General features: G+C 41.0%; 1 protein-coding gene across 2 annotated transcripts in view; it reads left to right on the forward strand.

The window, feature by feature from the left end:
• sgsm2 (small G protein signaling modulator 2) overlaps positions 1 to 16,333 on the forward strand; it is a 137,783-nt gene that overhangs the window by 93,473 nt on the left and 27,977 nt on the right. The window contains exons 4-12 of one of the 2 annotated variants that reach the window (XM_050073204.1): positions 3,467 to 3,634; positions 5,591 to 5,658; positions 8,092 to 8,240; positions 8,378 to 8,512; positions 12,232 to 12,356; positions 12,516 to 12,583; positions 12,876 to 13,039; positions 13,628 to 13,760; positions 14,046 to 14,180. In XM_050073204.1, the coding sequence (XP_049929161.1) occupies positions 3,467 to 3,634; positions 5,591 to 5,658; positions 8,092 to 8,240; positions 8,378 to 8,512; positions 12,232 to 12,356; positions 12,516 to 12,583; positions 12,876 to 13,039; positions 13,628 to 13,760; positions 14,046 to 14,180 (1,145 nt within the window). The remainder of the gene's footprint in view (positions 1 to 3,466; positions 3,635 to 5,590; positions 5,659 to 8,091; positions 8,241 to 8,377; positions 8,513 to 12,231; positions 12,357 to 12,515; positions 12,584 to 12,875; positions 13,040 to 13,627; positions 13,761 to 14,045; positions 14,181 to 16,333) is intronic. The other variant, XM_050073213.1, reaches the window with a different exon arrangement.

Here is a 16,333-nt window from a genome sequence, read left to right on the forward strand (position 1 = left end):
ACTTGAGTTCTAGCCTTTTTCCTGCAAGTCCTGCCCTTTATGAAGACTTTTTGATTTATATTTTTTGACTGATGTTGCTACTTTATAATACAGTTGTGTAGCTCCATGCCGCAATGGTTTTTACCAAATTTGTTATTGATACAGTCAAAATTCAAAATGTACATGTCACATTACTGTTTTTCATATTATGCAGTTTAGCAATTAATCCATCATGGCGAACCTATATGGTTGAAAAGGGTTTTTTGTAGAGCACATTGAGCTGGATATGTGTCCCAAATCAACCCACTCCTAAGTCATCACATATGATTGTTTGGTCAGTGGACTTGTACGTACATCCACTCAGGACGCGCTAGGTATCCTGGGTGCATCTGCTGTTGAAATTCTGGGACGTCATGTCAATTTATGTCTGTTACGTACATGCATTGTGTCTTTCCAAAATATACTTCCATTTTCACAGGAAATGTAGTTTCTGCTCGTTACATGCGTACAGTGTTTTTCAAAATAAATGTACAATGTTGTTAAACAGCTCGTATTTACATTTATTTCACTGTACAACAAAAGCACATGGTTAGGTTTAGCAAAAAACATGGTTTGGCTCAACATTCCTACAGGAAGTCAACAACAGCCTCCTCGGTGAAAGTCTGCTGTTGTGAGACCCCTCCTGCTCAGCCTATACGGACTTTCCCAGTCCTTAAATTACATTGTTATCCGGTGGTGTTTCAAACTGGCACTGTCCTGTAGCATTTGAACTGACACTGCCCGACAGAGTATCATACTGCCGCAAAAGGACGTTTTTGTCAGTGTCTGATGTGGAAATTAATGACCAGGCCACTATATTTGACAACTCTGAAAAGAGAACAGGTTGCCCAGATTTTGAAGTCAGTCGGACTTAGGGTGTGAGGGGCGTGACCTTACCAAAATTGTATTTTTGGGTGTTAATTTCAGCACCACCTTGGGGCTGATTGAGGTCATATTTCTGAGGAAGCATTTGTGCATTTGTTATGGAATGAGCTAGATTCATGAAATTTGGCCCAATTTTTGGGCCATCCTCTAACCCTAACCCTTGGCCCAATTTTTGGGCAAAATCTCATGAATCTAGCTCATTCCAGCCTACAGCAATCGTGGTGGAAGACGACAAATGATAATTATAATATTCATCATAATCATTATCATAATCAGAATTATTATCGTCACATAAACCAGAAAATACTTTTTTTAGATGAGAAGTCAAGGGTCATTCAAATCAAACACTCACCAGGTCAACTAACAGACTGATAGTATCATCCTTTGGCCGTGTCAGTAGTGTGGAAAAGACTGTGTATAGAAATTAAATACAGTACCATTCACAACAAATGTAAGTTGGACCTCGTTGAAACTTTAATAGAATTTATACATAAAGTATACAGGAGAGATGCTCATGTCTCATGTCAATAGAACACTGCAAGACACTGCAGCTTTTAATAGGAAAAGGAAGAGCCTGTGTGTTTTGCTTTCTGTCTTATCTCTGACATCATCCTGATGCCCCCCCATCCCCTGGAGTACTGTCTCACACACACACACACACACACACACACACACACACACACACACACACACACACACACGCTTTCTCAAAATGGTAGGGGACTGCAAAAATCGTGACTTAGCACACACACACACACACACACACACACACACACAAATGCTGGGGGAATGCTAACATCGTGACTGTGGCAGCCGAGTCCCCCTCGGCAGACACACACATTCATTAGCTTGTTGAAGTGGGTGTGTGAATGGTTTTGTCTGATTGCTGTAGAAGTGCTAGGGATCAAACTCAGTCTGGGATGAAAGTGCTCCTCTCTTCAGGCTGGCATCAGGCATCTCTCTGCCTCCATATTCATGAAACACTTCAGCAGGCTGATTTCCAACTTAAATTGGCACCTTGTGTCGGACATGGTACAGCTTTATTGGAAACCAAACCAGTGTTCAGCTGTTATAAGTAATGATGAGCTGTAATGAACTGCAGTCTCTAACAACTCATTATGCTGCTTAATGCTGCCTCCTGATGGTCAAAGACTATTTCTTTTGGTTAGTGTACATAAGTTATTTTTGCATATATCTCTGCAAAATCACAGCACTAAGATGTTGTGTGTTGGAAACAGTATCTAACTACACTGTGCAGATTGTTATACTCTCAATTCCTGTCTTGTTTGCTTACATTTGACCACAATTAACATCTTACATTACACATTATCAGTTAATGAGGTCTTCATTAAGCTGATAGGACATTAGCAACATTAATCAATCATTTGTTTTCTACATAATATGGACCATAGACTGTATGTAATAATGGATATAGCCACTGTAACATCAAGCCCTGGTGCGTGGACTCTCGTTTTAAAGCCTCGACACTCCTTCCGCACTGTGCTACTCACAGAGCAGGAACAATAGAGACCTCCGCTAGCCAAGCTGGCTACTTCCAGTTTAGCACTCTGTTAACTTGAATGAGGTAAAAGAATTCAGTCGTGTGGCTCTTCTAGACTTTCCAAATGTTATCAGACCAAATGGATGAAAACCTAATAGTGAAACAATTTCAAAACATTTCAAAAATGTACCCAGTAGTTTCTAGACTTCTCTTTTGCCATGTAAGGCAGTGGGAAAAAGTCTTTTTGGGCCGCGGGGCATTAAGTGACTGTTTTGCCACTATGAAAACTGGCTTCAGTGCCCAGCACACTTGAGTGCTGGGCTTGGCGTTTTGGTCGTCGCCCTCTTGGATTTTTGGAGCCAGCAGTGACCACATTTGGCAGAGGCGGTGTAGATAACCGTAAAGCTAGTTTCTAACTTGGTAAGCACTGTCATAATGCTAATGCCAACTTACGCCAGCGAAAAAATTCTTAAAACCATAAAAACAAAATATAATTATCAGAAAAAAGGAATATCTGACTCCTCAGAGGGTCTTTTAGCAGCCGAACATTGAACAAGACTTTTTTAGCTGACTTAACAACAAGCTAACATAACAATTAACAGCTTGCTTACAGCTACGGCTGTACTCTGAATCCAGGGTTACGCCTTGGTTATGTTACCTTACCAACATTGTTCACTTGGTAGCAACTTGTCAACGGATGGCACCCACCTGTCACTCAAAGTAGCCACGCCCTTAATTATGTGGAACTTTAAGCCTTAATAACATTTAAATGGGTGAGTTATATAAACATTTACCCTGCAAACAGTTGTCATGAATGAGGAAATTTGCTATCGAGACCAAAACAGTTTTTTTGTACCAGGCTGTAAACATGTTTATTTCTGCTGCTGCAAAGTTGGGCATTTCAACCTGGGGGACTATGGGGATTGATTTGCTTTAGAGTCAGCCTTAGGTTGAACTGCAGTTTTTGGCTTCATTTCAGCCCCAGAGGTGGCCACCTGATAGAGACATGACCCCCTCTCTGTAGATGTGCTTGTTTATTGACCTGTGCTTTGTGCCCTGCAGGAGAACCCAGAGTGTGGGCCATGAACCTCTGAGGAGACAGGGCTCGTCCACCACCAGCCGCCCCCCTCAGCCCCTCTCTGCCCAGGCCATTAAACACATCTGGGTCCGAACGGCGCTCTTCGAGAAAGTTCTGGACAAGATAGTTCAGTACATTGTGGACAACTCCAGGTGATTTGTTTTATTCTTCACTCTCCAGCATTGCACAGCAGTGACTCACAGCACCCCACACCAGGCTTTGTTGTAGCTGAATGATGAACAGTCCCCTGAATTACCTATTTAGTGTTCCATTCTTCTCCGGTGCTCTCCCTCTGGGTGCTTTGTTCTGTGCTCTGTCTGGCTAACAACCACTGTGTGCTTCAACAAGCTGAGCACAGTCGGTGCGTCAGCCAGACCGAAATGATGCACCACAACTTCACTGATCAAAGCCTCGAACATGAAGTGCACTGATGGGGTTCACAGACAATGACAACCTGAATCACACTTAATGGACAAAAACTCACCTTAAAACTCGGACAGCGTTGTTTGATTTAGGTTTGTTGTTTCTGTTGACAACTGGACATCATGTTCAGACAACTGCGGTGTGGGTCATCTAATGTAATGAAGCATCCGTGGTAAATGTCAAGTTCTTTGTCAGTCCCTCAAAAATAAAGAGCAAGTGTTCAACAGTCCCACAGCAGGAAATCTAACAGATACTCATTTCTCAACAAACAACCTCAGTAGACCTGTAGCCAGAACTGTGAGGCAAGTTTAACTAATGCCTAATCGCTAACTAATGCACTAAAACACTTTAAAAAGACTCTGAAAATACTTTTAAAAAAGTGTCTGACAGCCTCTCAAATCTAAAAACAAGTGAGTTTTTACACTATACGTTCTTGCAGGGTCACCATTTGCAAGACTCTAATAAGATTCCGTTTGAGGTTATTTCCCATCCTGATTGAAAATATTACAATAAACTCTCTTTAGGAAATCTGATATATTAACGACATGTCCGCAAAAACTCACAACTCAAGAAACACAAGGTGTCATATGTCAACAGTAGTCTTGTTGATTCTGTATCTAATTAATATTTTAAAGATAGCAAGCTTTACATTTTGGATTCTGTTGCCTCAACTTGCCATCAGCCTCCATCGGTTAGCTGTGCTATTTTAGTGGGAGGCGACTGTAGGAATGAGAGGCGGGCCGTTTCAAAAATTACGATTTCTAATTAGTGCTGGTTGGCCGATCAGATACATGCTGAATTTAACACAGACGCTTGTTCACAACTCCGCCAGTTTCGCCTCCTTTTCCGCAGTCCAAGAGAACTGGTTTTAAAGCAGAGCTTCTAACAAACACAGAGATCATTTACAACACTAAACACATGATTTTAGCAGGATTTTAACTTAGGCAAAGTTTATTTTAGTCTGCAGTGATAGTGTCACTATTTTACACTGATTTCATCACTGCAGCTCAAAAACCCCCCGAGACACCTGTGTGATGAGCACTAGGATAAAAAGATAAAATTTTATTAGAAAAATAATCCTCACACTGTTAATTGTCTCAGGTTATTATAAATGCCACATTTCGGTCTTATAGAAGTCATTAGTCATTAACTGTATAATCATGTGTTATCTAAACGGTGAGGTCCAGTGTCCAGTCAAGTGTTGCAGTATGTGCTTTCCTCTGGTTTGACCAATGTTGTTTTTATACCCAAATTCAAAATTAATCAGTCAGTACTGAACATCTATTTTTGAGAGGTGAATTATACCAGTTTCAAGCTATAGAAAGAAGCAAATTCTGCCCCCTTTACTTTGGAGATTGTTGAACAGCTTTCTTGGAAATGAAGTATGTGTACATGTTGGGGGAAATTCAATTTTTTTCCCTCACACACACACACACACACACACACACACACACACACACGCACACGCATGCACATAGCACCACACAGATGGCAGTGATGGGCTGACACATTAGGACAGTTGGTGGTTAGGTGCCTTGCTCCAGGGTACCTCTGCAGCAACTAGTCTGCTGGAGTTGAACCAGCCGCCTTCCGGTTCCCAAAGCCAAGTTCTGACTGCTTCCCCACAACGCTTCTGATAATGTGCTCCTTTGATTCACTTTTTTCTTGTGTTTTTATCTCTGCAGTAAATACTATGAGAGGGAAGCTCTGATGCATGACTCAGTCTTCGGGCCCATCTTGGCAGCCCTACTGGGTGAGTATCCACACTGTGCTTTAACTGCCAAAATTACCAGAGGCCAGTAACAAAAAGTATGAAACCAGAACAAATGCTCCCATATTCATGCAAAATCTACTATTAGGTAAACAAATTATACAGTCGTTCCAGGAAATGGAATCATAAAAATGACCACAAATTCAGCCTCAGAGCTATTTTGTAAGAGCAGACGATTTAGTGCCACCTCCACTGACAGTGTGGCAGCAGGAGCTGAAGGCAAACAGCAGGCAGAGGAACCAGACACCGCGGTTAATAGGCAGAGAAACAGAGACACACATGCAGTGTGGCAGGACCAGAAAACTAAGAGCTTAGCTGACTAAACCAGAGAAGACAACATGAACAGTGAGACAAAATAAACACTGGATCTTCACTGACTGAAGAGGTAACGAGGTGCAGCACAGCCAAATAGCAGCTAACAAGGTCTGATGAGGGAAACAGCAACAGGTGTGCAGAGCAGCACAACACACTGAGGACACCTGGTGGACAAGTGAGGAACAGCTGGGACAGAAATGTACATTCCTGTGTCGAAATTTTACATTAGAAACATCTACTAATAAAGTATGTACTGTGCGCCAATGCTCAAAGCCTTTCTTTGGCTGATGAAGTGTTTATGTACTCTTAAGATGTCAATCAATATGTGAGTCTGCAACCTTACATTTCCAATTTTAAAATAATGTATTTATATATGTAGTTAAATTTTTGTTTTTGCACCACCTTCTACAGTCTTTTCTAACTGTGAGTAGCTCCATTTCTGTTGTTGCATCACTCTCATTGTGATACAACAACACACACAAAAATAAAGCAATTTTAATCTGCAGTATACTTCATAAACTTAACTCCAAAAAACTATAGTTAAGTCATTGTTTTTCTGCTGTTAACATACACACATTCACATACACACAAGTATATTGTGTCCAGTCAGAATAGACCACAGGGAGGATGAAGAGGTGGAGGGAGCAGAGATAGCCAACACATGCACATGGTTAGGTTTAGGAAAAACAACAGGGTTTGGCTTTACAGTCATTTAGGAAGGGAACACCAGCCTCCCAGGTGAAAGTCAGTGGTTGTTGGATCCATCCACCACCTGTCCTACCTGCCCAAGCGCCAGTATTCAATGACTTCGGAGTGAGACCGGGTTGGTGCATCCTATAAAGACGCTAAAGGGTGTCTTTGGTGTCAATCTCCCATGTGTCAGTATTTGATGACCTGGAAATGAGAATGAGTTGGGAATACTTTTGAATGTTGTCAGCCGGTCATTGTTGAAGTGATCTGCTGCTTTGAATCATGTAAATTCTTTACATATTTGTCTGCTATATTTGTCTGCAAATTATGATGGTCACTTAAGAACACTAGCTGCACTTAAACTAGAATTACAAAGCATTTTATTCCATCAGACTTGCAGTTTTTTTTCAAATGGTTCTGTAAACTAAAGGATATATTTGTATCATCAACAAATCTCATGAAAAGATCCAAACCATTAATGAACTGGTCTATTAAACAAGTGTTATCTATGGATCAAAATCCTGATATATCTTATTACCCTGTGCAGTGGAGCTCCATTGTTGTCCATGAATTTTAAAACACGTCGACGAGCCACACAGCCGTTTATTTTGGTTTCATCCCACCTACACCGCCCTGCTGCCCCAAATACTCACTCTAGTGCACTTAACTAAATTAATCAGTGGGTGAAAATAGTCCCCAACAAATACACTACTTCCTCCTGTTTGAGTAACATTTGAGTAACTGTCCAGATGTTTTTTGGAAATTACTGAGCCTTTAAAAAAAATAGCACTGTGTACTCATGATCTGTTTGTAATGATTAAAGTCCTCAGTAAGAGCAAGTGGGCTCAAAGCTGAGTGCCACATATGGTGTCAGGAAAGAAGAAGTTTTGAGTGTGTTGTTTTTTTGTCTTTTCATTAGATTTATCGACAACAAAAACAATAAAAAATAACACCAGGCTTGCACTGTTTTTAAATGATTCATGGCCATAAGAAGCTATTTTCAGGTCTTGTACCAAGGCACAATTTTCATTACATTAAGCGTCTGAGGTCTTCTGGGAAATAAGTTTAAAGGGACAGTTCACGCCCAAATCAAAAATGCATATTTTTTCTCTTACCTGTAGTGCTGTTTATCAGTCTAGATTGTTTTGGTGTGAGTTGCCGAGTGCTGAAGGTGTTGGCTGTAGAGATGTTTGTCTTTTCTCCAAAAAAAATTTGAACTAGATGGCACTCAGCTTGTGGGGCTCAAAGTGCTAAAAAATCCATTTGATAAACTCAACTCAAATTCTCTTCAGCTAAGTAGTAAACTTTCAAATGTTAGAACTGAGGAATTGCACTGATTTGAAGTGATGATGGAGTGTGTTGTTAATGGATCTGATAATGGATCTACATGTGTGTGTGCTTTGTTTTTAGTGGGGCCCTGTGCTCTGGAATACACCAAACTGAAGACGTCTGATCATTTCTGGACAGACCCCTCAGCCAATGAGCTAGTTCAGCGCCACCGTATCCATGGGGCCCACCGGGGCCAAGACACAACGACTGGCCGGCGGCCTGCTCTTGGGGTGAGAGTGGAGGCTGCTAATAGATCAGTTGCTTCAGTTTTCAGGAGATGTAGGGTGCATGGTGTGTACACCTGATCTCTGAGGTGGCGTGGGATGGGAAAACTTATTAGTTGTAAAAGTTGGCTTTTCTTTTCTAGATCCGCAAGAGGCAGTCCAGTGGCAGCATGTCAGAGGACAGGTTTGCTGCATCCGCGAGGGAGTATGTGGAGTCTCTTCACCAAAACTCCAGAACACACCTTCTCTATGGCAAAAACAACGTCCTGGTGCAACCGGTATGAAGGCACATTCTCACTTTGTGACCGGCTTTTATAATCAGTACCTTTATGTTTCTGTGTGACTATCTGCTGGACCTAAACCAGAGGGGGCTCATACTATAAGGGACATAGGCAGTTGCCTGGGGGGAGGCTTCCCTGGGGCACTGAATTTGCTAGGTCCGGCATTAAACTTTAAGTTAGAAACCCCCCATAACTTCACAGAACCAGCACCCGATGCATTAACCTGGAATTATCTGTGCTGCATTTGACATTTGTGTTAAAAAGTTGGTTCAAAAATAGGCTTGTCCTTATCATCTTCTCTTTTACTCCTGAACCCGATGTGAATACTGCTTGATATTAGATGCGTGGTAAAACACAAGTCAGCTCTTTTGACAGCTGGCCTTAATTCCTGAAACCTGTCTCCATGAACTGAGTAACTGAGTAACAGCAAAAACGTAGTCTGCTCATATATCTCGAATTACATCAGATATAGGCTGTCATCATTTTTATCTCTTACTTGTTATTAATCAGCACATTTTGTAGTTTTCAGTTGCAGTAGTTTCAAGTCCTGAAAACAGTTGACAGTGTGTTCTGTCGTTCTGTTACCCAGACTGTCAGGGACACAGTCTCTAAATGTGGAAATGTTGCAGTTTTAAATGTAATTTTTCCAAAGTGGTTAGCACCATAAACAAAACTCCATTAGCCCTCACCGCATTTTTAGGAGGCAGATATTTGAGAGAAATATCTTTCAAAACTATCTGCATGGGTGAACATGGGTGAACTGACTCTTTAATGCATGTTTATGAGGATAGCCAAGAGAAAATATTGCACAAGAGAAAACTAAACTTAGAAATGAACAATTTTTTTATATTTTAAAATGTGTCATCATGTGTCCCCAAGACCTCAAAAAAAGCACACGGGGGTTGTAAGAGTCAGTACAGCATTGTGTACAAGTTCAGCCAGTGAAGAATTAGATTTATTTAGTTTATTCCAAGTTTCACATTATTTATTGTCAAATGAACAACAACTAGGGAGGGAGGACAAGGATGATGGCATTGTCTGTTAACCTGTTTGGCCTGGGATCACACTGTAGTGGGTCCAGTGAATCAGTGAGGGAGGAGATGATGGAGGTTTGACTAAATGCATATGATCACAAAAAACATGTATTTACTGTCGCTCAGACATATTTTACACTGATTTTTAAGTTCATCTGAAGTGAACACTCTTCTAAATGTTACGGCTAAACGCTGTGCTTCTACATCCCAGCTGTCTTGACTTAAAGGTCCAGCGTGTAGGATTTAGTGGCATCTAGCTGTGAGGTTGTAGACCTGAAACTTCTCCTATGTGCCAAGTGTGAAGGAGAAATACGAACTACAAACTACAGGATGCAAAAACACCAATGGCCCTATCTAGAGCCAGTGTTTGGTTTGTTTGTTCAGGGCTACAACATGTGGACTCCCTGAAAGAGAGCTCGCCTCATATGTACATACGACAATACAAACGGCTCATTTTAATGTAACGGAAACACAATGATTCTTATTTAGAGGCAAATATAAACTAATGAAAACATAGTAATGAATGTTATATACCATTTCTGCAAATAGATGCCCCTAAATCCTACACACTGGACCTTTGATATAAACTTTTTTGATGGAAACTTAGGATGAAGGCAGAAATCCAGCTTGGAAGCCTACATACATGCAGTACAGACAGACAGACAGCACTTTGCTCCCACTCAACTGGTCTATAGATACATTTCAAATGATGATTATTTTTATAGCTTATTGTGCTGCACACACACAAACACACACACACACACACACACACACACACACACACACACACACACACACACACACACACACACACACAGTGTTTTGTATGTGTAATCTTTGAAATAAAGCCATCTTTGTCCAGCCTGTAGCCTATGTGCTCTGCACTACCAAGAAGCTTCAACATGTTTGGCCCTGGAATGTATAATGAGCACATATTTGCCTCCCACAATGCTCAGCCTTTGACAGAGCCATGCTAACACGTGGTTGAGTGCACATACAGATGACTCCACCACTCACTGCATGCTACACATACCAAATGGTAGCATATAAATCTACTCTCTGCTTTTCATAGTATAGTTTCTGTCTATATTAGTAACATATACATGTGCAGTGTTGACCAACATCGCAGAGCCTGTCCGGTTTGAATAGGAAAAAACCCTGAAAACCTGCTTTCAATAACGTGATCAGATCTGAGGGTTATTTGCTTGTAGGGTTAGGATGAACAATAGGTGCTGGATAAGAGATAATGCAAAACACTGAAAAAGTAGATTCCACAAACTAGATTATGCTCCCATGGACCTAGATTTACTTAAATGTAATCTCTGTAATAAATAAAGTCAGTATATGTTTATGGGAGCACAATCTAGTGTGTGGCTTTTTCCATTATTTGCTTGTGCTGCCATGGAGACACCATTGTTGCCTTTGTTGAATCTTATCAGAAATTCCTGATGAAGCAGATAGGCTGAATTTCTGAGTGTTAAACTGTCATAAATGTATGAGTAAATATTTCTCTAATGTAGAGTCAAGATGAAATGAGAGAAGTCTTTTTAACCTGTTTACATCACATTCTCTGTCATATTGTGCACCTATTTAACAGTTTATTAAAAAAGACATCAATTTCTTAAAATTCTTTTATCAAATCCAATCATGTTTTCATCCGTAAAACAAATGTAAAGTATGCTTAGGTATAGTACTGTAGTACCAACCAATTATATCATGACATCCACCCATCAAACAATCTGCAACCTTTAACCATAAAGTTAAGATTTAAAGCCGTTTCACACCAAGCACAGATTTTCTTCCAAAGAATTTGCACAGAAATTTTATAAAAATCTGATTGTGTGGGGTTTTTATGAACTGGCACACCCCTGTGGGTCATTACTGTGGAGGAAAACATATCTGGACAGACCTCGATTTCAGTATTTCAGTAGATTTCTACCTGAGGAAATATATGTTGGACTAATGAAATTGTTTGTTCTGACTGATGTCATACCTCCAGGTCTTAGCTAGCTTGCTGCCATAATGGGGGAAATGATAATACTGAATATCAAACACAATGACAACTACCACATAAAGGACAACATGTCACTTGTGATTACCCAGCAACAACAGTTAGTGTTAGCATCAAATTTCGGGTCTGATTAGTTTATGTAATGTGTAATTAGTATTAGCCCCTAACATTCTTTGTTTGGCAACATATCCAAATACAACTGTATGTATGATATCCTACGAAAATGCCCACACAGCAGTTCATAAGACATCCTATAAATTAGCACCCCACATATGACATTACATACTTAATGTAAAGTTACTGTGGTTTGGTTTAGGAAAAGTAACATGGTGATGAAAATTACTCAAAGTTAACTTTAAGTTCCAAACACTGGTCTACTGGGGAAAGTCCTGTGTTTTTTAGGATAGTATAAATAGTGGATTACAATAAATACATGTCACAATTCTGAAGCTTGATACTCTCAAAATGCCATTTCATCTGGCCTTCAGACCCTGACTATTGTTTATTTAGCCACAAATATTTGATGTTAGAGAGAAATTCTTCAAGAAATAGTTAAGATTAAAAAAGTTTAAGGAACACGGCCTCAGTTTTCTGCTCTCTGTCTTGTGCTCCTTCACACCAGAAGTCTCACATTATATCCTGTCCTCTTCCTTTTCCTTCCCCCGCCCTAGAAGAAGGACATGGAAGTGTTGCGGGGCTACTTATCACTCCACCAGGCTGGTGATAACCTCACTCTAAAGTGGACACCCAACCAGCTCATCAACGGCACACTGGGAGACTGTGACCTGGAGAAGAGGTAGCCAAACACACTGATCATATGTTTATAGATAATATATAAATGATGTAACTCCTCATTGTGGAAAAAAGACATGCTTTTAATGACACTGACAGTGTCTGGAAATGTGCAATTGCCTCTGAAGCTTTGTTTTGCATCTTGTCTTCCCCTCTCTGTCAGTATCTACTGGGACTATGCTCTGACTGTCCCTCTGCGCCAGATAGTCTGTATTCACTGTCACCAGCGCCGTGAGTACACTTTCCCACATTACCTCATCATTCATTCATCCCTGCACACACAGTCAGATCACACCACATCAGTCACCATATATTAAGAGTGTTTGGTCATGAAGGGTTTCATAAGCTGTTGTCATATCACAATATTGATTACTTGTCTTGATAAAGTGTAAATCTACTGTTAATGGGCAGTGCAGATCAGATGGCTTTATTTATTCTGTTGACCGCTTCTTCACCTCTTATTGTCTCTCTTATTTTTTCTTCCTACCTCATCCTCGTCTAATGTTTTTCTATCATATTCCAGCTGATTGTGGTGGTACACTGGTTCTGGTTAGTCAGGATGGAATCCAGCGGCCGCCTCTCCACTTCCCCCCCGGTGGTCACCTCCTGGCCTTCCTCTCCTGTCTGGAAACAGGCCTTTTACCGCGGGGTCAGCTGGAGCCCCCCCTCTGGTCCCAGAAAGGCAAGGTTTGTCAACTTCTGAGTGTTGTATTCAAACCTCAGGTTTATCCGTCCAAACTAGCAACCCTTAACCTAAATGAAATCCCTTCTGTCTTTGATACAGATCCCACTGAGGAGCTGAATTCACACAAAGTAGTACAGATGTACAGTATGACTTGGATACTTGTAGACCAAGGTTATTATAGTTAAGTAAAACTAAACTAAAACTAAAACTACATTTTTTTTGGATGATCAACAATGTTATAGACGAGCCGGAGAACCTTCCACTATTTTAGACTTATCCTTTGTGGGTTTTAGGGGCCCCCAACATCCAAAACATGGAATGCAGCTGCAGTGTTTTTTTGATACTACGTGGTATTATTTATATTATTGTTATTTATTCTAACTCATTTATTGTAAGTGTGAAAGAATTAATCAATATTAGCACCAGTTCTTCCTTAACTGTCCCATCAACTCAGGTACCAAACAGCGCATAAAAACAACATTTATCCAAAGGAGTTTTGCCTGTTTAGATTTATCCAAAATTATCTTTGAAAAACAGTGGAAACCTTGTGGCCTTTTACACACTTTGATACATCTGTCTGTGCTCTGCAGGGAAAAGTGTTCCCTAAACTGAGGAAGAGGAGTAGTACTGCCAGACTCATCGACCAAGACAGGAACGGAGAGGAGCAGACAGCTGCTGACTACGTGTTTCGCATCGTCTACCCTGGATACCGCTACGACGCCAGTAAGTAACACTTTTACACTGTCATGCACACTGATACAAAGTATTCCTAAGGCAGTAGAGGCTGCACACAACACTAATGTAAACTCCTCTATGGTTAACTCTCCAGTCTGATATTGCTTTTCCTTTTAAAACAAAAGTACTGAATATCTACTTGAATTTTGTCTTCCCATGATGTGTTTACAAAGTGCAGGTGTAGCGTCGTGTATCTCCCACAATGCTCTTCCCGAGGTCTGTAGGATGGCACTGTTCTAACTGTGTTCTCTGTTGTCCCACTGGTGCAAGCAGTCACTATAAACTACCACCACACCACGGGCAGCCGTGCTCCGTCGCTGGATGATGACGAGGAAGAGGAAGATAGGCTCCATGCTATGATCTCAATGATCTGCTCGCGGAACCTCACAGACCCTAATGTCATGAAAGGTTTTTATCACCTTAACACACCCACCCAACCCCACCGCCCCCCTCCCCACTCCTGAGACCTGTCCCTGGCTTCAGATGTCCCTTCCCGCATCCCACCCGTCATGGCCCTCCTCTCTTCCCCCTCCTGACCCCACCCCCCCAGCTCCGTCTGCCTGTGTGTGTGCTTCCTGAGGCCGAGCCCAACAGTGTGGAGTAGGCAGGTTGCCTGTGTTAAGGACATGGAGACGTTCAGGTTGATCAACACAAAATTGAACAGTTGCTGTAATATTTTAACAATGGCAATAAAATAAGCATTAATAAATGATTAACACAATAACTCTGAGACAACAGATACAAAAGAGTCCAACATTAGCTGAGACAAGCAGCCTCTAACTTTGTACCACCAGGTTTCATTCAGTTTTAGTGGCTGGTGGCTCTTCTGTAAAGCTGTAGTTGGTAACTTTTAGAAAAATACCTTTTTGTCATACTTACTGAAACGGTCACCATATCCTGACAGTAGTACATCAGACAGATAATCTGTGAAAAATACATATTCTTCCTCCTCCATCTACTGCTGCTAATGGCATTTGCAAGAATCCACCGCAGCTGAAGGAAAACAACCAATCAGAGCAGAGTCTCTAACACAGCTGTCAGTCATGTCGATCACTGCTTCTGAACTGTCAAACTAGGTAGCGCTGGTCAAACAAGAATAGATTCTGTTACTTCATTGCCGATATCTCATCTCAAATGTTTTCAGAAACATATGTTAGCAAACTGTAAAGCAAGCTGTAAAATGACCCAGCCGAGTCAAAACCAAGCCCTGCCCACCAGCTGGAGCTCTTCGGTTTTAATTAGATGGTTTCCTTCAGTCACGATGGATTCTTGCAAATGCCATTGGAAGTACCATAGTCCCATTTCCACCTAGCAGTCTGGTATGGTTCAGTTCGGTATAGATTTTTTCTGTCTCCATTGTGAATGTTGTGGATGGTTCCAATGGCACTGTTCCTTATCATCCCGATTTTTTGGTCACCCCTCTGTTGGGGTACCCAGCACACAGAACATGTACTAAAAGTTGGAGCTGTGAACATTGTAGTCCATTGATTGGTCAATTGTTGTGGCTGGTTTTGAGGCTTATGTAACCACTGTTCATACCGTGGCCAGTCTTACATACATTAGCAAACTATAACTATAAAATCAAAGGATATTTTGCTGTTCCCTTTAGTCTGAGAAAAAAATAATTTAATTCACTGGGCTGACTGCCGGCAACTTTTAAGGTGGAATGTTTACTTGTAATGTTAATGCATGAGTTAATGTGAATCCATCAGCACACCTTAAATTTCAATATGACAACTCTGTCCATTCCATTAGTTTTTATTTTCTCTCTTTAATGACACAAACTTAAATATATATTAACTTCGACCAGACTATGTTAACTGCACATATTCTAATCCTCACTTGGAGAAAAAAAAGCATTGCAGAGCATCGTTCCTGTGGGCTACAGCAACATTCAACACCTGCGCTTGCTTGAGAAGGACTAAATGCACCAACCCGCTATTTTTGAACATCCCATTGAGTGAGACGCTCACTCTTACTGTTCTAATTTGTTCTGAGAATGTCAGCATGCAACCTCATTCTGTGGATGTTAAATGAGGTACAGACTTCCATCTGTCTCACCAGTGATGAGGAAATACAGTGAGTGCTGAACGGAACAGTGAGTGACAACAACCCCGCTCACATTGCAGTGGAAATGCTAAACAGACCGAATGTCTAGGTACCATGTCTGAAGGATTACATTTGGTTCCAAAGGAACCATACTGAAAGTGTTTAGTGGAAATGGGGCTTATGAGGACAATTTCACCAATTATCTATCTCATAAACTGCTGTTTGTATATAGTGACCATTTCAGCAATTATGGCAAAAGTTATTTTTTACAAATGTTGCCAGCTGTAGCTTTAAAGAAGTATTTCACTGCTGGAAAGATGGTCACTTCATAAAAACTGGGCTGTCTATGCAGCAGAAAGACACAAATACTTTTGAAATTAGTGCTACATGACCAGAGAAAACAAAGAAAAAGGACTGTGGCATTTGCTTTTGCTCAAGAGGTAAAAAACCTGCAACTACCAGAATGCACTGCGCCACACCGGACCAGTAAACGCTCCCACTAGTGGGTGACA

Source organism: Epinephelus moara, chromosome 2 (genome assembly GCF_006386435.1).
Source record: "Epinephelus moara isolate mb chromosome 2, YSFRI_EMoa_1.0, whole genome shotgun sequence".
Lineage (NCBI taxonomy): Eukaryota > Metazoa > Chordata > Actinopteri > Perciformes > Serranidae > Epinephelus > Epinephelus moara.